General features: G+C 44.4%; 2 protein-coding genes across 4 annotated transcripts in view; both read left to right on the top strand.

Moving 5' to 3' along the window:
* The window catches only part of LOC138967690 (ubiquitin carboxyl-terminal hydrolase 24-like), a 315,079-nt gene that overhangs the window by 237,350 nt on the left and 54,689 nt on the right, over nt 1-23,040 (top strand). For 2 of the 3 annotated variants that reach the window (XM_070340337.1, XM_070340338.1), the window contains 5 exons: nt 2,236-2,371; nt 3,596-3,797; nt 5,172-5,275; nt 6,993-7,103; nt 17,123-17,222. In XM_070340337.1, the coding sequence (XP_070196438.1) occupies nt 2,236-2,371; nt 3,596-3,797; nt 5,172-5,275; nt 6,993-7,103; nt 17,123-17,222 (653 nt within the window). Of the gene's footprint in view, nt 1-2,235; nt 2,372-3,595; nt 3,798-4,255; nt 4,392-5,171; nt 5,276-6,992; nt 7,104-17,122; nt 17,223-23,040 lie in introns of those variants that run through there. The other variant, XM_070340339.1, reaches the window with a different exon arrangement.
* On the top strand, nt 7,305-11,298 carry LOC138967693 (uncharacterized). The gene is made up of 2 exons (XM_070340348.1): nt 7,305-8,919; nt 9,747-11,298. Exons 1-2 carry the CDS (start codon nt 8,267-8,269, stop codon nt 10,441-10,443), a joined length of 1,350 nt encoding a protein of 449 aa, XP_070196449.1. The 5' UTR covers nt 7,305-8,266; the 3' UTR covers nt 10,444-11,298.

Here is a 23,040-nt window from a genome sequence, read left to right as displayed (position 1 = left end):
GTCTATCTCTATTTGTGTCTATGTCTCTATCTCTATCTGTGTCTATGTCTGTATCTCTATCTCTATCTGTGTCTGTATCTCTATCTCTGTCTATGTCTCTATCTCTATTTCTATCTGTGTCTATGTTTCTATCTCTATCTGTGTATGTCTCAATCTCTATCTGTGTCTATGTCTGTATCTCTATCTCTATCTCTATCTGTGTCTATGTCTCTATCTCTATCTGTGTCTATGTCTGTATCTCTATCTCTATCTATGTCTCTATCTGTGTCTATGTCTATTTCTATCTGTGTCTATGTCTGTATCTCTATCTGTGTCTATGTCTCTATCTCTATCTCTATCTGTGTCTATGTCTGTATCTCTATCTGTGTCTATGTCTCTATCTCTATCTCTATCTGTGTCTATGTCTCTATCTCTATCTGTGTCTATGTCTCTATCTGTGTCTATGTCTCTATCTCTATCTGTGTCTATGTCTCTATCTGTGTCTATGTTCTCTGTCTCTATCTGTGTCTATGTCTGTATCTCTATCTGTGTCTATGTCTCTATCTCTATCTCTATCTGTGTCTATGTCTGTATCTCTATCTGTGTCTATGTCTCTATCTGTGTCTATGTCTGTATCTCTATCTCTATCTGTGTCTATGTCTCTATCTCTATCTGTGTCTATGTCTCTATCTCTATCTGTGTCTATGTCTGTATCTCTATCTCTATCTGTGTCTATGTCTCTATCTCTATTTCTGTCTATGTCTCTATCTCTATCTCTGTCTATGTCTCTATCTCTATCTGTGTCTGTCTCTATCTGTGTCTATGTCAATGTCTATGTCTCTATCTCTATCTGTGTCTATGTCTCTATCTGTGTCTATGTCAATGTCTATGTCTCTATCTCTATCTGTGTCTATGTCTCTATCTCTATCTGTGTCTATGTCAATGTCTATGTCTCTATCTCTATCTCTATCTGTGTCTATGTCTCTATCTCTATCTGTGTCTATGTCTCTATCTCTATCTGTGTCTATGTCAATGTCTATGTCTCTATCTCTATCTCTATCTGTGTCTATGTCTCTATCTCTATCTGTGTCTATGTCAATGTCTATGTCTCTATCTCTATCTCTATCTGTGTCTATGTCTCTATCTCTATCTGTGTCTATGTCTCTATCTCTATCTGTGTCTATGTCTCTATCTCTATCTGTGTCTATGTCAATGTCTATGTCTCTATCTCTATCTGTGTCTATGTCTCTATCTCTATCTGTGTCTATGTCAATGTCTATGTCTCTATCTCTATCTCTATCTGTGTCTATGTCTCTATCTCTATCTGTGTCTATGTCAATGTCTATGTCTCTATCTCTATCTGTGTCTATGTCTCTATCTCTATCTGTGTCTATGTCTCTATCTCTATCTGTGTCTATGTCTCTATCTCTATATCTATCTGTGTCTGTGTCTATGTCTGTATCTCTATCTCTATCTGTGTCTATGTCTCTATCTCTATCTGTGTCTATGTCTCTATCTCTATCTGTGTCTATGTCTCTATCTCTATCTCTATCTGTGTCTATGTCTCTATCTCTATCTGTGTCTATGTCTGTATCTCTATCTGTGTCTATGTCTCTATCTCTATCTGTGTCTATGTCTCTATCTCTATCTGTGTCTATGTCTCTATCTCTATCTGTGTCTATGTTTCTATCTCTGTGTATGTCTCAATCTCTATCTGTGTCTATGTCTGTATCTCTATCTCTATCTCTGTATGTGTTTTCAGCAAGCTCCTACCCAGAGGACCGGGTGTCTATATCTCTATCTGTGTCTATGTGTTATCAGCAAGCTCCTACCCAGAGGACCGGGTGTCTATATCTCTATCTGTGTCTATGTGTTATCAGCAAGCTCCTACCCACAGGACCGGGTGTCTATATCTCTATCTGTGTCTATGTGTTATCAGCAAGCTCCTACCCACAGGACCGGGTGTCTATATCTCTATCTGTGTCTATGTGTTATCAGCAAGCTCCTACCCACAGGACCGGGTGTCTATATCTCTATCTGTGTCTATGTGTTTTCAGCAAGCTCCTACCCAGAGGACCGGGTGTCTATATCTCTATCTGTGTCTATGTGTTTTCAGCAAGCTCCTACCCAGAGGACCGGGTGTCTATATCTCTATCTGTGTCTATGTGTTTTCAGCAAGCTCCTACCCAGAGGACCGGGTGTCTATATCTCTATCTGTGTCTATGTCTATATCTCTATGTGTCTATGTGTTTTCAGCGAGCTCCTACCCAGAGGACCGACTGCGCTACTGGAACGGCTACCTGCTGTTCTACGAGAAGATGGAGGAACCCAAGACGTCGTCCACGGCCAAGCGAAGTCGCATTCTCAGTCGTCGCATGCTACCACAGGGAGGGTATGTGTTCTTGTTCTTACCCCCCGCGGGTTAGGGGGAGTCCCATATTGGTTGGGACGAGAAAGAATTTACCCGATGCTAACCAGCATGTCGCTGCCCTACACGCCACCAGGCGTGAAAGGCAGTAAGTAAGTAAGTAAGTAACCAGCATGTCGTAAGAGGCGACTAACAGGCTCTGTTTCTCCTTTTACCCTTGTGAAGTGTTTCTTGTATAGAATATAGTCAATGTTTGTAAAGATTTTAGTCAAGCAGTATGTAAGAAATGTTACGTCCTTTGTACTGGAAACTTGCATTCTCCCAGTAAGGTCATATATTGTACTACGTTGCAAGCCCCTGGAGCAAATTTTTTATTAGTGCTTTTGTGAACAAGAAACAATTGACAAGTGGCTCTATCCCATCTCCCCCCTTCCCCCATCGCGATATAACCTTCGTGGTTGAAAAGGACGTTAAACACCAATTAAAGAAAGAAAGTCACCCATTGGGCGCAGGGGGCCGATAGGGCGCACCAAAATTAAAAAAGTATACCGGTAACAAACGGTCGAAGAATGAAAATAAGCCGCACATCAAAGGAAGAATACAGAGTGGAAATATGTGTGCTCTGTGTGTGCCGCGAGATCAAAGGCAGGTCCATTGTGATAGCTGGGTTGCCTTGTATATAGACACTGACCTTCTTCCCAGGGGTCAATGACCCAGTTTTAGCTATGAGAGGTGGTTCCCCTGTCATATCTGAGAGAGGAAACACTTCCTGCACCGGGGTCAGTGACCGAGTTTAACCTATGGGGCGGTCTCTTTGATGTCTTGAGAGGAAACTTGGCCAGGGTAGTACCTATAGTAGCTGAAACATGCCTTATCACAAGTTGTTTGACTGGTACTCAGGCGGTCTCTTTGATTTTTTTCGTATTTCATTCACGGATTAGGCGCTTTGTTATACAAGGCGCAGGGGTCAAACTCGAGGTAAAAAGTCGCGCCTTATGACCCGGAAAATACGATAACAAAGACAAACATGTCAGTGCGTCAAAGGAGATAATCGTGACTAGGACTGAAAAAGAAGAACAAGACAATGGCTGTAAAATCTCCACACAGCTACAATTGTAAAACACCATAGAGTAGAGTGTTCTCAGTGACTGTTATGTTTTGTCTATCTGACTGTGATGTTCTATCTCACTGACTGTGATGTTTCACTGTGTGATGTTAAATCTCACTGACTGTGATGTTTTATTTCAGCAAGCGCAGCCTGGACTCTAACAGCCTGATGGAGCTAGAGGAGCTGGTTCACAAGGGAGAGCAGCGGGGGATCTTCGTGGACAAGATGCCCGCCCCCATCCAGCAAGCCATCCACGCCCAGAACATCACATTCGTCAAGAACCGCGATGTCTACAGCACACACTACTTCACCTTCCTGCTCGCCCTGGCCAGGAGGAACGCTGTCAGTTGACACTCATTGGGACTCATAGGGGATTTAAGAGTTGACACTCATAGGGGCTTTAAGAACTGACACTCATAGGGGCTTTAAGAACTGACACTGATAGGGCTTTAAGAACTGACACTCATAGGGGCTTTGAGAACTGACACTCATTGGGGCTTTAAGAACTGACACTCATAGGGGCTTTAAGAGTTGACAGTGATAGGGGATTCAGTCGCCCGTGTGACAGGGTAAATCGCACGATTGAATCGCGCATGTGACGGCCCCATAAGAGTTGAAACTGATTGGGCTTTAAGACTTGACACTGAGTGCATGAGTCTCATTGTGTCATGTGTCTCACTGTGTCATGTGTCTCACTGTGTCATGTGTCATGTGTCAGGACTATGTGGAGTGCCCCCAGTTCCACGCGATGTGTGTCAACTCCCTCTCTGTGTCATGTGTCTCACTGTGTCATGTGACAGGACTACGTGGAGTGCCCCCAGTTCCACGCGATGTGTGTCAACGCCCTCTCTGTGTCTTGTGTCTCACTGTGTCATGTGTCTCACTGTGTCATGTGACAGGACTACGTGGAGTGCCCCCAGTTCCATGCGATGTGTGTCAACGCCCTCTCTGTGTCATGTGTCTCACTGTGTCATGTGTCATGTGTCAGGACTACATGGAGTGCCCCCAGTTCCACGCGATGTGCGTCAACTCCCTCTCTGTGTCATGTGTCTCACTGTGTCATGTGTCATGTGTCAGGACTACGTGGAGTGCCCCCAGTTCCACGCGATGTGTGTCAACGCCCTCTCTGTGTCATGTGTCTCACTGTGTCATGTGTCAGGACTACGTGGAGTGCCCCCAGTTCCACGCGATGTGTGTCAACGCCCTCTCTGTGTCATGTGTCTCACTGTGTCATGTGTCATGTGTCAGGACTACGTGGAGTGCCCCCAGTTCCACGCGATGTGTGTGAACGCCCTCTCTGTGTCATGTGTCTCACTGTGTCATGTGTCTCACTGTGTCATGTGTCAGGACTACGTGGAGTGCCCCCAGTTCCACGCGATGTGTGTCAACACCCTCTCTGTGTCATGTGTCTCACTGTGTCATGTGTCTCACTGTGTCATGTGACAGGACTACGTGGAGTGCCCCCAGTTCCATGCGATGTGTGTCAACGCCCTCTCTGTGTCATGTGTCTCACTGTGTCATGTGTCATGTGTCAGGACTACGTGGAGTGCCCCCAGTTCCATGCGATGTGTGTGAACGCCCTCTCTGTGTCATGTGTCTCACTGTGTCATGTGACAGGACTACGTGGAGTGCCCCCAGTTCCACGCAATGTGTGTCAACGCCCTCTCTGTGTCATGTGTCTCACTGTGTCATGTGTCTCACTGTGTCATGTGACAGGACTACGTGGAGTGCCCCCAGTTCCACGCGATGTGTGTCAACGCCCTCCAGCTGTCCACCACCTTCCTCCTCAACACATATCTCAGGACGCGCCAGAGGACGCAGTGAGTACACCTGGCTTTCGTCGCGATATAACCTTCGTGGTTGAAAACGACGTTAAACACCAAATAAAGAAAGAACACCTGGCTTAGTTTGGTGGTTGGTCAGTCTCACGCAGTGAGTACACCTGGCTCACTTTGGTGGTTGGTCAGTCTCACGCAGTCAGTACACCTGGCTCACTTTGGTGGTTGGTCAGTCTCACGCAGTGAGTACACCTGGCTCACTTTGGTGGTTGGTCAGTCTCACGCAGTCAGTACACCTGGCTCACTTTGGTGGTTGGTCAGTCTCACGCAGTCAGTACACCTGGCTCACTTTGGTGGTTGGTCAGTCTCACGCAGTCAGTACACCTGGCTTTCTTTGGTGGTTGGTCAGTCTCACGCAGTGAGTACACCTGGCTTTCTTTGGTGGTTGGTCAGTCTCACGCAGTGAGTACACCTGGCTTACTTTGGTGGTTGATCAGTCTCATGCAGTGAGTACACCTGGCTTACTTTGGTGGTTGGTCAGTCTCACGCAGTGAGTACACCTGGCTTACTTTGGTGGTTGGTCAGTCTCACGCAGTGAGTACACCTGGCTTTCTTTGGTGGTTGGTCAGTCTCACGCAGTCAGTACACCTGGCTTACTTTGGTGGTTGGTCAGTCTCACGCAGTCAGTACACCTGGCTTACTTTGGTGGTTGGTCAGTCTCACGCAGTCAGTACACCTGGCTTACTTTGGTGGTTGGTCAGTCTCACGCAGTCAGTACACCTGGCTTACTTTGGTGGTTGGTCAGTCTCACGCAGTCAGTACACCTGGCTCACTTTTAGTGTTTGGTCAGTCTCACGCAGTCAGTACACCTGGCTTACTTTGGTGGTTGGTCAGTCTCACGCAGTCAGTACACCTGGCTTACTTTGGTGGTTGGTCAGTCTCACGCAGTCAGTACACCTGGCTTACTTTGGTGGTTGGTCAGTCTCACGCAGTCAGTACACCTGGCTCACTTTTAGTGTTTGGTCAGTCTCACGCAGTGAGTACACCTGGCTTTCTTTGGTGGTTGGTCAGTCTCACGCAGTCAGTACACCTGGCTTTCTTTGGTGGTTGGTCAGTCTCACGCAGTGAGTACACCTGGCTTACTTTGGTGGTTGGTCAGTCTCACGCAGTCAGTACACCTGGCTTACTTTGGTGGTTGGTCAGTCTCACGCAGTGAGTACACCTGGCTTTCTTTGGTGGTTGGTCAGTCTCACGCAGTGAGTACTCCTGGTTTAGTTTGGTGGTTGGTCAGTGTTACACAGTGAGTACACCTGGTTCACTTTTAGTGTTTGGTCAGTGTCACGCAGTGAGTACACCTGGCTTAGTTTGGTGGTTGGTCAGTCTCACGCAGTGAGTACTCCTGGTTTAGTTTGGTGGTTGGTCAGTCATGTTAGGCTGTGTTTGTTTGTAACAGGTGTGATCTGGACGAGTGGGTGCAGATGTTTATGACCTACCTGTCTATGTTTGTTACAGGTGTGACCTGGACGAGTGGGTGCAGGTGTTTATAACCCACCTGTCTATGTTTGTTACAGGTGTGATACAGGTGTGATCTGGATGAGTGGGTGCAGGTGTTTATAACCTACCTGTCTATGTTTGTTACAGGTGTGACCTGGACGAGTTGGTGCAGGTGTTTATAACCTACCTGTCTATGTTTGTTACAGGTGTGATCTGGACGAGTGGGTGGAGGTGTTTATAACCTACCTGTCTATGTTTGTTACAGGTGTGATCTGGACGAGTGGGTGCAGGTGTTGGACATGCTGATGTCACGCTCCAAGGAGGGCTGTCTCTGGTTCATCGACTTTCTCGCTACCGACGGCAACCAGTACCTCAAGTGAGTCACAGCTTTGTTGCCTTCACTGTGTGATCGGGTGGAGTGGAAGGGGGGGAAAATAGGCCAGGAAGCATAAATGAGACGCCAAGACAGAGGTTGTGATAACGTGACTTTTAATTAACGTACACCAGAAATAATGGGAGAGACGGGACTAACTCCCTACACAATAGGTAACTGAGGATACACTTCACGCCTTACGGTCTTAAGGGCAGAGGTGGCACGGAATTTTAGCAAACATTTGTTCAAAAACGTGTTTTGGGTTTTTGTTTTTTTCAGGTACTTTGAACATCATAGAATCACTGTGTGTTGTTTATTTTGTCAATTTCCTCGTTTATTTTGCAATAAAGTGGTGATTTTCAAAGTATGTGTACATGTGTGAGTGCTGCAAGTGTGAGAAATTGCTGAACAATCTATGTTTTCAAGTCCTTGCAACAACCACGATTCCCCGAATAAGCTTGGCAGTAACACATCGAACGGTTGAGCGGGAATTCCCGTTTTCTGTGAACGTTAAAAATAGACATGAACCGTCCGTTATTTCCGTACAACGGCCGGATCGCGCATCAACTTTTTCAGACAGTAATATGAATATTCATGAGAACAACCTCTAACCTTTGAGAAACTTCTCTGGTTGGTCGTTGTCAATGACCACAGTGACGCGCATGCGCAAACTGCCTTATCCGTTGTAAACACAGTGTCGATTCCACGTAACTCAATATCAACTATCAACCAGCAATGTCTACTCCGAAATTCGCAAGGATCTTCCCAACGCAAAAGGAAGAATCAGCTTTCAGATGCTCGAACAACGAGGAAGGAAAAACCAGCAGGCGACGAGAACGCGCCTGAAGTTGGCAGAGCAGAGACAGTTGTTTTGAGAGATAGTGGTGACGCGGATGTTTCGAATCGACTCGGAGTCAAACCTCGGCCAGTTTTGGGCGATGTGAACCGTAATCAGCCTCAAATCGAAGGTATTTCTGCTTCGGCGACGAAACTGAGGAGATTTAGTGGTGCAGGCATCGACCCGATTGCTCAACCACCAGCTGAGCTAAATCGCCGTTCGTGGTGTTTTGCCGAGTGCAGTCAGTTGAACTGAAAACTCGCTTCTCTCTGATGTGAAGTGCCCGGAGTGCGAGGCAGGACATGTGACAATTCGAGTTGGTGACTCGATGGGCTTGTCACAAGAACTAGTGCTGTGTTGCGACAGCTGCCAGTATTCACGCACAGAGTATTCGTCGCCAAGAGAAAACAACCTCAACCACAGACAAAATGTTCCCTTTGAAGTGAACAAAGAGATTGTGCTATACTCCAGTGTGGACAAACTGTGCACAGTCTTTGGAATGCCAGCGATGAACAAGAGTTCCTATCATCGCATAGACAAACGAGTCAATGCCAGCATTGTGGAAGCTACAGATGCCACACTTAACGAAACAGTGGAGTTTGTGAGGGAAGCCCACAGGGAAACATTTCCTCAAGGCAGAGTGAATGCTGTGAATGATGATGGTGAGGAAGACGGTGCTTGGGAAGATGATGATGGCATTCTCTGGGTGGATGTGGCCTTTGATGGTACATGGCACAAGAGAGGATTTTCCTCACACTATGGAGTTGGCGTTGTTGTTGATGTTCTGACTGGGTATGTGCTGGACTTCTGTGTGAAATCCACATACTGTCACACATGTGTGATGAACAAAGAAAAACTAGAGGGGATGACCGATGCCGAGCAACTACAGTGGAAGCAGCTTCACCAGCCTGACTGCAGCATTAACCATGAGGGATCTGCCAAGTCTATGGAGAGGGATGCAGCTTTGGAGTTGTGGGGAAGGTAAGAATATTGTTCTAATAGCCTATACACTCTTCCCTATATCCTTTATTTTCAAATACAGAATAAGACAACATGAATAAGGTTGCGCTAAAAAGTAAATTTTATTTAAAATTGTATAAAGCATGGTACATTGTGGGTGTTTGTTTTTCTTTACAAAGAAAGATGAAGACCAACAAAACACAACACAGACGCATATATTTTTGCAACAAAACACTGTCCACAAACCCTTCACAAATACATTTTCTTTTGTTGATAAATCATTAAATGTTCACAATGTCCTAAAGGATCAGCTAGGCTGGGAAATTTTTTATTGAATCTGCAAATTTCAGAGGAAACCTGAAAACTTTTCTATTGAAAAGAAAAAGTGTCCCAAACAAGTTGGGATCAAACTCATTGTCAGTGTGTGTGTGTTTGTGTGTGCGTGTACGTGTATTAATGTGTGTGTGTGTGTGTGTGTGTGTGTGTGTGTGTGTGTGTGAGAGAGGGAGAGAGATGTGTGTATGTATATATTCTAACAAGTACAAGTTAAATGTTCACCCTCTATGAAAAGATCACTTTATACACACTTAGTACACAAGCCAATGTAAATTGGCACACTTTCCAGTAATAATAATACATGTATGTATTTTCTGCTGGGAGAGGCCTCCTGATACTCTTCACTAAAGTAATATCCAAAATCATTTTCATTCGTGGGTACGGTCTGCGTCTGTATCTCACCAGGACCTTGTTGGCCCATGAACCCCAGTCTTTTTCATATTTTTTTTCAAGACAGTAGTTATCCAGCCAGTACTTTACACTAAGTTTTTTTTAATTTTTCTATGCTGCAGGTCTGTTGAGCGTCACAACCTCAGGTACAGAACTATGCTGTCGGACGGAGATTCCACAGCGTTCAATGCTCTGGCTGCAGCTCAGCCCTACGGTCCCACACGTCCCATCACCAAGCTGGAATGTACCAACCACCTCCCCAAGAGAATGGGCACAGCTCTCCGCAAGGCATCAAAGGATGGAAGGCTTGGTGGAAGAGGGGAGGGGCGACTAACCAAGGAAAAGTGTCAATGCTTGCAAAACTACTTCCGTAGCGCGATCCTCAACAACCTTGAAGATCAGCGAGCCATGGAGCAGGCGATCTGGGCCACTTTCTTCCATGTGACTTCAACTGACGAGGACCCTCACCACGACAGATGTCCAGCCGGGCCAGCCTCATGGTGCTTTTTTCAAAGAGCCAGGGCAGAAGGGCAACCACCACCTCCACACGCAGGGCACAACGGCACTGCCTTGTCCAGGGAAGTATCACATGCTGTTCTGCCCATCTACAGGAGAATGACAAATCCCATTCTTCTCAAGCGCGCGGCCCATGGCAAGACTCAGAACAGTAATGAGTCTCTCCACAATGTCATGTGGGGACACTGCCCCAAAGAAGTCTTTGTTGGGAAAGACCGGGTGGAAGCAGCCGCGCCACCGCTGAGGCTGTCGCAAAGTTCAACAGAGGCAACTTTGCACTGGCACAGGTCATGGACGACATGAGCTTGCCAATTACTGAGCTTACTCATTCTGCTTTGGCCAAAAAAGACAAGGTGAGGGTCCAGAAGGCGGAGAGAGCAACAGATGTGGCCGCTGTAGCAGCTCGTAGGGCAAGATGTGCTGGTCGTCAACGTCAGCTGGAGCAGCGAGAAGACCAGGAGGGGGAGGTGTACGGTGCTGGACTGATGGGGGATGGAGGGGAATAAGTACCAACATCATTTGAAGAAGACTCGGAACAATACATGAACACACCCAGACTCTTTTTTCGGCAATGTGTCTTCATAATGTGTAAAGAAACACTTTACAAACTTTCAAATGCAATTTTCTCTGAATATGGGTTTTCAAGGACGGTATCAACGCGGGAAATGATATTTCGTCAGAACTACTTGTGGTAGAGTTATAATTTTTTTTTTACAGGAGTAAGATTTGATTTTGCCAGACTCTTACAGAGCGGTTTTTGTAAAACCCATCAAAATTTTTTTTTAGAGAATATAATATAAGCCTGATTGGGTATTTTGGGGGCAAAAATTTATATCTCTCAATTTATGCTGCTGAATTCGAACTGGGGTAATTTGGTCAAAATGGCTCTGTATAAGTCTGAAACTGATATCTGGGAGTAATTTTCACTGCATTTGAAGTCTGTAGCTTCAAAAATGTCTTTTGAATTTCATGGGGCGTGGTGTGTAATTTTCGTATTTTTTTGAAGAAATTGGTATTTTTTTGTGAAAATATTACTTGCTTGGTCAAAAAATGGGCATGCAGGTGCTTTTTTATGCTTTCTTTTTATAAAGTACCCCAAAACTTCAAAGAAAACTAACAAATACTCAGATTTCATTTTTCGTGCCACCTCTCCCCTTAAACCATCGGAGCGTAACACACTGACAAGGACCGATAACTTCACAAGTTACTACAGGGGGCGCTACGCTATCTATAACGTCACACAGGATGTGACGCGCCCGCAACACAGGACACGCGTGACAAGACAAAGAACTAGGCTAGCGCGGGAAAACTGGGTCTCAACGGCCAAACAACGACACTGACGCTATAACGCCACTAGGATAAAATAGCTACATACATGCGTGCACACCATAGCATCATTCATACGACCAGAACATATTATAGACAAGCAACATTCAATATAAACAAAAGAAACAGCATCTTCTTACAGTTCACTCCTCAATGAAGAACTAAACACACACGAAGTTACAGCGGGACTGTTCAACACATCGCCGGTCTGAATCACTCACCTCGCTGATGGTAAATCAGCTATTAAACCACAGGTCAAAGATGATACTCACAATCCAGCACAGGCTATCTGTATTTTAAAAGATGTCACACCAACACAAAGAACTGTTTCAAATAGAACACCGGTCTCAAGGCTAAAGCGCACTGACACGTCTTCACACTTCGAAATCACCGGTCAGACTGACCGAACTCGCACTGTCGGGGGTGAATGTGTACGCATCCGTTAAGGGATTAACCAATTAAAACGCAGCATCTACGCACAAAGACATACACGCATCACGGAACAACGACATACACGACACCACGGAACAAACACACACGCATGGTCAAGGGGAATAATTGGGGTAGGGAACGAGAGAAAGGAACAACAGTACGTCAAATCGCCACACGGCTACAACTGAAAGGGGAGAGTGTGTGTGTGTTGGTGTGTCTTTCTTGATAACAAACTCAATTCACGCTATAAGAGGGGGGAGAGAGTGTGTGTTGGTGTGTCTTTCTTGATAACAAACTCAATTCACGCTATAAGAGGGGGGAGAGAGTGTGTGTGTTGGTGTGTCCTTCTTGATAACAAACTCAATTCACGCTATAAGAGGGGAGAGTGTGTGTGTGTTGGTGTGTCCTTCTTGATAACAAACTTAATTCACGCTATAAGAGGGGGGAGAGTGTGTGTGTGTTGGTGTATCTTTCTTGATAACAAACTCAATTCACGCTATAAGAGGGGGGAGAGAGTGTGTGTGTGTTGGTGTATCTTTCTTGATAACAAACTCAATTCACGCTATAAGTGGGGGGAGAGAGTGTGTGTTGGTGTATCTTTCTTGATAACAAACTCAATTCACGCTATAAGAGGGGGGAGAGAGTGTGTGTTGGTGTATCTTTCTTGATAACAAACTCAATTCACGCTATAAGAGGGGGGAGAGAGTGTGTGTTGGTGTATCTTTCTTGATAACAAACTCAATTCACGATATAAGAGGGGGGAGAGAGTGTGTGTTGGTGTATCTTTCTTGATAACAAACTCAATTCACGCTATAAGAGGGAGTGTGTGTGTGTTGGTGTATCTTTCTTGATAACAAACTCAATTCACGCTATAAGAGGGGGGAGAGAGTGTGTGTTGGTGTATCTTTCTTGATAACAAACTCAATTCACGCTATAAGAGGGGGGAGAGAGTGTGTGTTGGTGTATCTTTCTTGATAACAAACTCAATTCACGCTATAAGAGGGGGGAGAGAGTGTGTGTGTGTTGGTGTGTCTTTCTTGATAACAAACTCAATTCACGCTATAAGAGGGGGGAGAGAGTGTGTGTGTTGGTGTGTCTTTCTTGATAACAAACTCAATTCACGCTATAAGAGGGGAGAGAGTGTGTGTGTTGGTGTAACTTTCTTGATAACAAACTCAATTCACGCTATATGAGTGGAGAGTGTGTGTGTGTTGGTGTGTCTTTCTTGATAACAAACTCAATTCACGCTATAAGAGTGGAGAGTGTGTGTGTGTTGGTGTGTCTTTCTTGATAACAAACTCAATTCACGCTATAAGAGGGGGGAGAGAGTGTGTGCGTTGGTGTGTCTTTCTTGATAACAAACTCAATTCACGCTTTAAGAGGGGGAAGAGTGTGTGTGTGTTGGTGTATCTTTCTTGATAACAAACTCAATTCACGCTATAAGTGGGGGGAGAGTGTGTGTGTGTTGGTGTATCTTTCTTGATAACAAACTCAATTCACGGTATAAGAGGGGGGAGAGAGTGTGTGTGTTGGTGTGTCTTTCTTGATAACAAACTCAATTCACGCTATAAGAGGGGGGAGAGAGTGTGTGTGTTGGTGTGTCTTTCTTGATAACAAACTCAATTCACGCTATAAGAAGGGGGAGAGAGTGTGTGGGTGTTGGTGTGTCTTTCTAGATAACAAACTCATATCACGCTATAAGAGGGGGGAGAGAGTGTGTGTGTTGGTGTATCTTTCTTGATAACAAACTCAATTCACGCTATAAGAGGGGGGAGAGTGTGTGTGTGTTGGTGTATCTTTCTTGATAACAAACTCAATTCACGCTATATGAGGGGGGAGAGAGTGTGTGTGTGTTGGTGTGTCTTTCTTGATAACAAACTCAATTCACGCTATAAGAGTGGAGAGTGTGTGTGTGTTGGTGTGTCTTTCTTGATAACAAACTCAATTCACGGTATAAGAGGGGGGAGAGTGTGTGTGTGTTGGTGTGTCTTTCTTGATAACAAATTCAATTCACGCTATAAGAGGGGGGAGAGAGTGTGTGTGTTGGTGTGTCTTTCTTGATAACAAATTCAATTCACGCTTTAAGAGGGGGAGAGTGTGTGTGTGTTGGTGTATCTTTCTTGATAACAAACTCAATTCACGCTATATGAGGGGGGAGAGAGTGTGTGTTGGTGTGTCTTTCTTGATAACAAACTCAATTCACGCTATAAGAAGGGGGAGAGAGTGTGTGGGTGTTGGTGTGTCTTTCTAGATAACAAACTCAATTCACACTATATGAGTGGAGAGTGTGTGTGTGTTGGTGTATCTTTCTTGATAACAAACTCAATTCACGCTATAAGAGGGGGGAGAGTGTGTGTGTGTTGGTGTGTCCTTCTTGATAACAAACTCAATTCACGGTATAAGAGGGGGGAGAGAGTGTGTGTGTGTTGGTGTGTCTTTCTTGATAACAAACTCAATTCACACTATATGAGTGGAGAGTGTGTGTGTGTTGGTGTGTCTTTCTTGAAAACAAACTCAATTCACGGTATAAGAGGGGGGAGAGTGTGTGTGTGTGTTGGTGTATCTTTCTTGATAACAAACTCAATTCACGCTATAAGAGGGGGGAGAGAGTGTGTGCGTTGGTGTGTCTTTCTTGATTCACGCTTTAAGAGGGGGAAGAGTGTGTGTGTGTTGGTGTATCTTTCTTGATAACAAACTCAATTCACGCTATAAGAGGGGAAAGAGTGTGTGTGTTGGTGTGTCTTTCTTGATAACAAATTCAATTCACGCTATAAGAGGGGGGAGAGAGTGTGTGTGTTGGTGTATCTTTCTTGATAACAAACTCAATTCACGCTATAAGAGGGGGGAGAGTGTGTGTGTGTTGGTGTGTCTTTCTTGATAACAAACTCAATTCACGCTATAAGAGGGGGGAGAGAGTGTGTGTGTGTTGGTGTATCTTTCTTGATAACAAACTCAATTCACGCTATATGAGTGGAGAGAGTGTGTGTTGGTGTGTCTTTCTTGATAACAAACTCAATTCACGCTATATGAGTGGAGAGTGTGTGTGTGTTGGTGTGTCTTTCTTGATAACAAACTCAATTCACGCTATATGAGTGGAGAGTGTGTGTGTGTTGGTGTGTCTTTCTTGATTACAAACTCAATTCACGCTATATGAGTGGAGAGTGTGTGTGTGTTGGTGTGTCTTTCTTGATAACAAACTCAATTCACGCTATAAGAAGGGGGAGAGAGTGTGTGTTGGTGTATCTTTCTTGATAACAAACTCAATTCACGCTATAAGAGGGGGAGAGAGTGTGTGTGTGTTGGTGTATCTTTCTTGATAACAAACTCAATTCACGGTATAAGAGGGGGGAGAGTGTGTGTGTGTTGGTGTATCTTTCTTGATAACAAACTCAATTCACGCTATAAGAGGGGGGAGAGTGTGTGTGTGTTGGTGTATCTTTCTTGATAACAAACTCAATTCACGCTATAAGAGGGGTGAGAGAGTGTGTGTGTTGGTGTGTCTTTCTTGATAACAAACTCAATTCACGCTATATGAGGGGGGAGAGAGTGTGTGTGTTGGTGTATCTTTCTTGATAACAAATTCAATTCACGCTATAAGAGGGGGGAAAGAGTGTGTGTGTTGGTGTGTCTTTCTTGATAACAAATTCAATTCACGCTATAAGAGGGGGGAGAGTGTGTGTGTGTTGGTGTGTCTTTCTTGATAACAAACTCAATTCACGCTATAAGAGGGGGGAGAGAGTGTGTGTGTGTTGGTGTGTCTTTCTTGATAACAAACTCAATTCACGCTATAAGAGGGGGGAGAGAGTGTGTGTGTTGGTGTGTCTTTCTTGATAACAAACTCAATTCACGCTATAAGAGGGGGGAGAGAGTGTGTGTGTTGGTGTGTCTTTCTTGATAACAAACTCAATTCACGCTATAAGAGGGGGGAGAGAGTGTGTGTGTGTTGGTGTGTCTTTCTTGATAACAAACTCAATTCACGCTATAAGAGGGGGGAGAGTGTGTGTGTGTGTGTTGGTGTGTCTTTCTTGATATCAAACTCAATTCACGCTATATGAGGGGGGAGAGAGTGTGTGGGTTGGTGGGTCTCTCTTGATAACAATCAATTCATGCTATATGCATGCCAGGGGCAGACAACTCACTGTGTGATGTTTTGGTGGTTGCACTAAGGGGCAGATGACTCACTGTGTGATGTGTTGGTGGTTGCACTAAGGGGCAGATAACTCACTATGTGATGTGTTGATGGTTGCACTAAGGGGCAAATAACTCACTGTGTGATGTGTTGATGGTTGCACTGAGGGGCAGACAACTCAATGTGTGATGTGTTGGTGATTGCACTAAGGGGCAGATTACTCACTGTGTGATGTGTTGATGGTTGCACTAAGGGGCAGACAACTCACTATGTGATGTGTTGGTGGTTGCACTAAGGGGCAGATAACTCACTGTGTGATGTGTTGATGGTTGCATTAAGGGGCAGGTGAATCACTGTGTGATGTGTTGGTGGTTGCAGGGGCAGATAACTCACTGTGTGCTGTGTTGATGGTTGCACTAAGGGGCAGAGAACTGACTGTGATGTGTTGATGGTTGCATTAAGGGGCAGACAACTCACTGTGTGATGTGTTGGTGGTTGCACTAAGGGGCAGATAACTGACTGTGATGTGTTGATGGTTGCACTAAGGGGCAGACAACTCCCTGTTTGATGTGTTGGTGGTTGCACTAATGGGCAGACAACTGACTGTGTGATGTGTTGATGGTTCCACCGAGGGGCAGACAACTGACTGTGATGTGTTGATGGTTGCACTAAGGGGCAGAGAACTGACTGTGTGATGTGTTGATTGTTGCACTAAGGGACAGAGAACTGACTGTGATGTGTTGATGGTTGCATTAAGGGGCAGACAACTCACTGTGTGATGTGTTGGTGGTTGCACTAAGGGGCAGACAACTCCCTGTTTGATGTGTTGGTGGTTGCACTAAGGGGCAGACAACTGACTGTGTGATGTGTTGATGGTTGCACCGAGGGGCAGACAACTGACAGTGATGTGTTGATGGTTGCACTAAGGGGCAGACAACTCACTGTGTGATGTGTTGATGGTTGCACTAAGGGGCAGATAACTCACTGTGTGATGTGTTGGTGGTTGCACTAAGGGGCAGATAACTCACTGTGTGATGTGTTGATGGTTGCACTAAGGGGCAGATAACTTACTGTGTGATGTGTTGTTGGTTGCAGGCCCTTTCTACTGGAGTGTCCTGTCAAGGAAGTGCGCGTGATGTTCTCTCGGCTGATGGAGAGCATGATCACCAGCTTCCTCGCTCACGGCGGTGTCTGTGTCAGTATCACTCTACCTTTGGGTCTCTTAGTATCACCCTACCTACCTGAAAGTGCATCGATTTCGCTTTAATTTAAATGCAACCTCCGCTGATTTATCTTGTCCATTTTGTTGTGGCAGTGTTGAAGATGAAGTCCACTTTGTTTTAGTATGCCCTAAATATGCTGAGTTAAGAGTGAATATTATATTCCACGAAAATACACTAGAATCCCATCATTGTTTAAATTAACCATGCTGTTTTCAAACACTAGTAAGCCGCTATTGCTACGTTTTTCTACATTTGTCATGAAGGCGCTTTCCATTCGTAATCCGTAATCCGTAAACGAAACAGGGCAATACAGGCAAATCCGGATAAGACGAAATTGAAGGGACCGAATTGTTATTGTGTCCTATCCGAAATTTCGACTTGGTCATAGTACAGTGGAACCCCTCTCTAGCGACCTTGAAAATGTTGACAAAAATCGGTCCTTATGGAGGGGGGTCCTTACAGAGGGAGGGGGCGGGGCCACAAAGAAAGTCACCTCAGATTTTCTTAAAAAAAGAAAACAGAGAAGTTTGAGTTGCTGACGACCGTTTCCTCAAGCAAACTGCTTCGATTTCATGTTTGACATTGTCGATGGTGTCCACCAGTTCTGGTGCATGTTTCAATGCAAAAAGAGTTAGTTTCTGAGCAAGCATTTCTTTACAGCAGTCCCTGCAATGATGAAGGCCCTCCGAGAAAGAGAGTGAAAAATCGGCCACCGTTCTCAGCATCGCGTATCTGTGTGTAACATCTTTCATTGACAAGATACTCTTGTTTCCCTGCAGCCTTGACCAGTGAGTCGGTTACCTAATCTGTGAACCCTTCAGTTGTGTTGCTTTGTCAAAAGTTAGACACAGTCAACTAGTTTTGCTCTGAGTGAACAGTGCAGCTGGCCTCAATTAGCCGGTGACACCTCTCTGGCCACAGCACCAAACAGTACATGGCTGGGGGGAGAGAGAGAGAGGGGGGGGGGGGGGGTAGCTGGCTAAACTCAGTGGGGTGTCCGGTGTCACTGAAGTCAGCAGGAAGAGCATTGGAGAGAAATAGAGAGGTGTACTCTTCCAAACAATTTCCAAGGATCAGTTGTCAGGGCTTAGGGTAGTCAGTGAGGGAGAGTGAGAGCGGTTTGTGTACAGTCCGACTGAAGAGTGAAAAGTCACTGCCACAAGATCGGCATGCAGTCAATAAAGCCAGACAAGAAGAATGATTATGACATGCGGCTCTATCTGCTGTTTTTTTTTTATTCAAACTGGTTTTCAACGCTTATTCTCACAAAACATCTGCACACCTGCCTCTGCCTCTGTGCTGTGTTTGTGTGGCTGCTTTCGTATGATGTCAGTGCATGGTGAGTGCGTTCACTGCCTTGTCACCACTTCCCCACCTTTTTCAGAATGTTTTCTTGGAGTTGGATAATTCTCCTTATTACTCCTCGCCCCCTCCTTACTCCTCGCCCCCTCCTAACTTCAGTTCATACTTTATTGCGTGCCGACTGACCAGTCGGTGTGGCGTCCGTGTAGAGAAGAAGGGAATAAGGTTACACAATGCGCTAGTGTTTGACGCCAAGTTTCGTGTTTCGAGTTGCTGTAGTAAATATAGAGTAAACTTTGTCTTTGGGACTGACTTTCTGTTGTGTGCTATCCGTCTTTCGACTTACGTAAGAGAAATCCCATTTCGAGCTCAGGGTACTTTGTACACATAGATAAAGAGGGATAATTCCGGACCAGAATTTCTTTGTGTGCTAAGCGAATTTTTGACTTAACCGTTTGTGAGTTGGCTGGATTTGCCTGTACTCCCTTACAAAGCATACACACGTTCGTAAACATACACAAACACCCATGTACGCGCAAGTTTGTGAAAAGCACACCGGAATTGTTGGAATAGGATTATATATAATGAGTAGGATGTTCTTGTTTTTGTTTACTATGTGCATTTGTATGCTGGTGCTCGAGATGTGCTCATCTCCATGAAAAGGGCCCAAGGCCTACTCATTAAAACATTCAGACTTCAGACTTCAGACCCTACCTAGTGGTATCTGTCATCACTACAAATAAACTGTTTTTACTCCATTTGGATTGTACATTTATATGGCCATTGTTTGTGTCAGTATCACATGGCCATTGTTTGTGTCAGTATCACATGGCCATTGTTTGTGTCAGTATCACATGGCCATTGTTTGTGTCAGTATCACATGGCCATTGTTTGTGTCAGTATCACATGGCCATTGTTTGTGTCAGTATCTCATGGCCATTGTTTGTGTCAGTATCACATGGCCATTGTTTGTGTCAGTATCACATGGCCATTGTTTGTGTCAGTATCACATGGCCATTGTTTGTGTCAGTATCACATGGCCATTGTTTGTGTCAGTATCACATGGCCATTGTTTGTGTCAGTATCACATGGCCATTGTTTGTGTCAGTATCACATGGCCATTGTTTGTGTCAGTATCACATGGCCATTGTTTGTGTCAGTATCACATGGCCATTGTTTGTGTCAGTATCACATGGCCATTGTTTGTGTCAGTATCACATGGCCATTGTTTGTGTCAGTATCACATGGCCATTGTTTGTGTCAGTATCACATGGCCATTTTTTGTGTCAGTATCACATGGCCATTGTTTGTGTCAGTATGACATGGCCATTGTTTGTGTCAGTATGACATGGCCATTGTTTGTGTCAGTATCACATGGCCATTGTTTGTGTCAGTATCACATGGCCATTGTTTGTGTCAGTATCACATGGCCATTGTTTGTGTCAGTATCACATGGCCATTGTTTGTGTCAGTATGACATGGCCATTGTTTGTGTCAGTATCACACAACTCATGCTCTCTTTCACCACTTCAAACTAAAGTTTGGTGTTAACATTTTGAAGGGAATAGACAGTTTGAGGGGAAATAACTCAGTTGTGTTTGTATGGGTTGAGAAAGAGGGAATACTCTTGCTTAAAGGACCAGACCATGCTGTTTTAGCGTCAAAAACGCTTCGAATCGTGTTCCTGCGCGACCGAACACTTCCCGATGTTTGCAGTTAGTAAGAAAACCGCTTTCTTACCGTCTTCAACAATGTTTGGGTTACTTCGGAATCTTCTAAGGCCGTAATCCGACGAATTTTGTGACCGAAGCGACGGATTTCTTCTCCAAAACGACCCGCCATTGTGTCGTGTTATCTTCGCGAGACTGGCTTTCGAATAAATTATCCGTGACGTCATACAGTGTCAAGATGGTAGTTGCACCAACATGGCAACAAGCGTAACTGCAGACGAAATTGAACCGTACATGTTCGAACTACCAGTTTCTCTCCTCGAATCAAGCACGGAAGATGAGGTGGCCACTTCCAGCTGTAGTGAAAACAGTGACGATGAAAATTGCGACTCTGTTTGTCTCAGCGATCAAAGGTAATAAACACGCCCGCTCTCTGTGCTGAACTTATCGTCTGCTTTCGAGTCTGTGCTTTTTTTCACTCTCGTCTTTTTGCTCATGATTGTTTGTGGACTGAAATGTCAACGCACTCGCGAATAAGTGGGATATTGTTTAAGTGTTCATGCATTGCATTCACGAGTAAAAGAACAACAGTTCATCGCAGTTTTAACTGTTCTTGATTTCAGAGACTGGTGTCAGAGTGGCCACTGTACGTGTGGGAGGGGCAGAAGAGGAGAGAGAGGAAGCTACCCTGAGGTACATTGCAGAATGAAAACTTGCAAGAATGCATCACCAGCCACGAAGGTGTACATACAACTTTTTTTGAGGTGCCTATATTTGTTTGATTTTTGAGTCACTTGAGAAAAAGTGACTCTATGTAATCGGTCAGTGTTAGTCTGTCCGGCCGGCCGGCCGGCTGTCCGGCCGGCCGGCCGTCCGGCCGTCCGGCCGGCCGGCCGGCCGTAGACACCACCTTAACGTTGGACTTTTCTCGGAAACTATCAAAGCGATCCGGCTCATATTTTGTTTAGTCGTGACCTCCAATGACCTCTACACTTTAACGATGGTTTCGTTGACCTTTGACCTTTTTCAAGGTCACAGGTCAGCGTCAAAGGAAAAATTAGACATTTTATATCTTTGACAAAGTTCATCGGATGTGATTGAAACTTTGTAGGATTATTCTTTACATCAAAGTATTTACATCTGTAGCCTTTTACGAACGTTATCAGAAAAACAAGGGAGATAACTAGCCTTTTCTGTTCGGCAACACACAACTTAACGTTGGGCTTTTCTCGGAAACTATAAAAGTGACCGGGCTCAAATTTTATGTGAACGTGACTCCCAGTGACCTCTACACTTTGACGTCTGCTTTGGTGACCTTTGACCTTTTTCAAGGTCACAGGTATGTCTTGAAGGAAAAAAATTGAAATATCATATCTCTGAAACTATTCATCGGATTTGATTCAAACTTTATAGGATTATTCTTTACATCAAATTATTTACATCTGTATTGTGTTGTGAATAGCAATTTCTTCCTGTCCATCTGATGCCTCATATAATATTCAGAACTGCGAAAGTGACTCGATCGAGCGTTTGCTCTTCTTGTTAAATGTTTGTATTTGTTGTTGTTGTTTTTGGAGGCTACCAAGAAAATTTAAACTGAACAACTGTTGTCATTTAAATTTGTAACACTCAGTCACATATAGTTTCACATACAATAATTAACTCACTTGCATGCCCACAGAAGAAGTTTGCTCTTCACATTGTTCTGTTGTTGTTGTTTTTATAATGTAATCATTGTAACTTCAACACTCAGTAATAACCAATATTACAACACAATCACTTTTTCATCAGAACTCACTCACATAGTACATGTATTAAACCCTGGTTTATGGACACTTGCATTTGTACTTTGCATGGGAAAGCAGCCTGAATTTCAGGTGAACTTTAATAAAAAAAGATTTATATATATGTATGTTGCTCTAGATGCATGTTTTAATAAATAATAATGACATTCAGGAAAGTAAAAGGACTGTTGAATTTTGCTGTTGTAAAATGTCTGATGATTAGGGTTCTGTTGCACATTTAGTGAATTGACTGTACCAATTGCTGTTATTATTTACACCCAATCAGTGCATCCACATGATATTTAGTATCTTAAATTAAAGAAAATGTTTTGATGTGTTCAGGACATACCGACAAGTTGCATACTGACTTGCCGAAAGAACAGGAAAGTTCTTCCTGCCTGTCTGGTCGCTGCCATCAGAGACCTCTTTCTGTCACAGAGCTACACAGGCTTCAAATATGTCACATAAATAAAAGGTACATTACAACTTTCAACCGCGGGGTGTGTGTGTGTGTGTGGGGGGGGGGGGGGGTGCATAACCATTGCATACTTAAGGTCGGCTTAAACTGCAAACAGAAATGTGGAGCTTGCGTAACAATTCTTGCTTTGTCAGATTTGGAGATAGGCAGCCTCAGTCTATATAGTTGGTCGCCAGTTGGGGCGTCCTGCTTGGTGACAACTTGAGCTTTGTCAACTGGTCTAGCTGTAGCAGTCAAAGTCTGGGCACTGTTGCATTGTAGTCTCGCTGTGTATGCAGAGCTTTGTTGTAGCTGCCAATTAGGCCAGTGTTGCCATAGGCCAGTGTTAGGATCACCACCCCCTCAAACAGCTCGTTCAGTTAACCTGATGAAAAAGTAAGGTGTGAGGGTAGAATGGCAAAACTTAAGCTCGAAGTTTAATACAAGAGAAGGAGAAAAACCTATACATGCTAATATCACCTGTAGATTTTCATACATGTCAAAGAAAAAATCTCAGTGAGGTAATCTTGAGTAGTGAATGTTAAAATGTCTTTGTTTACCTTTTATTATCCAGGCT

Source organism: Littorina saxatilis, linkage group LG5 (genome assembly GCF_037325665.1).
Source record: "Littorina saxatilis isolate snail1 linkage group LG5, US_GU_Lsax_2.0, whole genome shotgun sequence".
Lineage (NCBI taxonomy): Eukaryota > Metazoa > Mollusca > Gastropoda > Littorinimorpha > Littorinidae > Littorina > Littorina saxatilis.
This window is presented reverse-complemented; position numbering and strand designations above follow the sequence as displayed.

Coding starts and splice junctions, on each gene's coding strand:
- LOC138967693 (XM_070340348.1), top strand. CDS start 8,267: ATGGGCTTGTCACAAGAACTAGTGCTGTGTTGCGACAGCTGCCAGTAT. Junction 8,920..9,746: donor GCTTTGGAGTTGTGGGGAAG/GTAAGAATATTG, acceptor TCTATGCTGCAG/GTCTGTTGAGCGTCACAACC.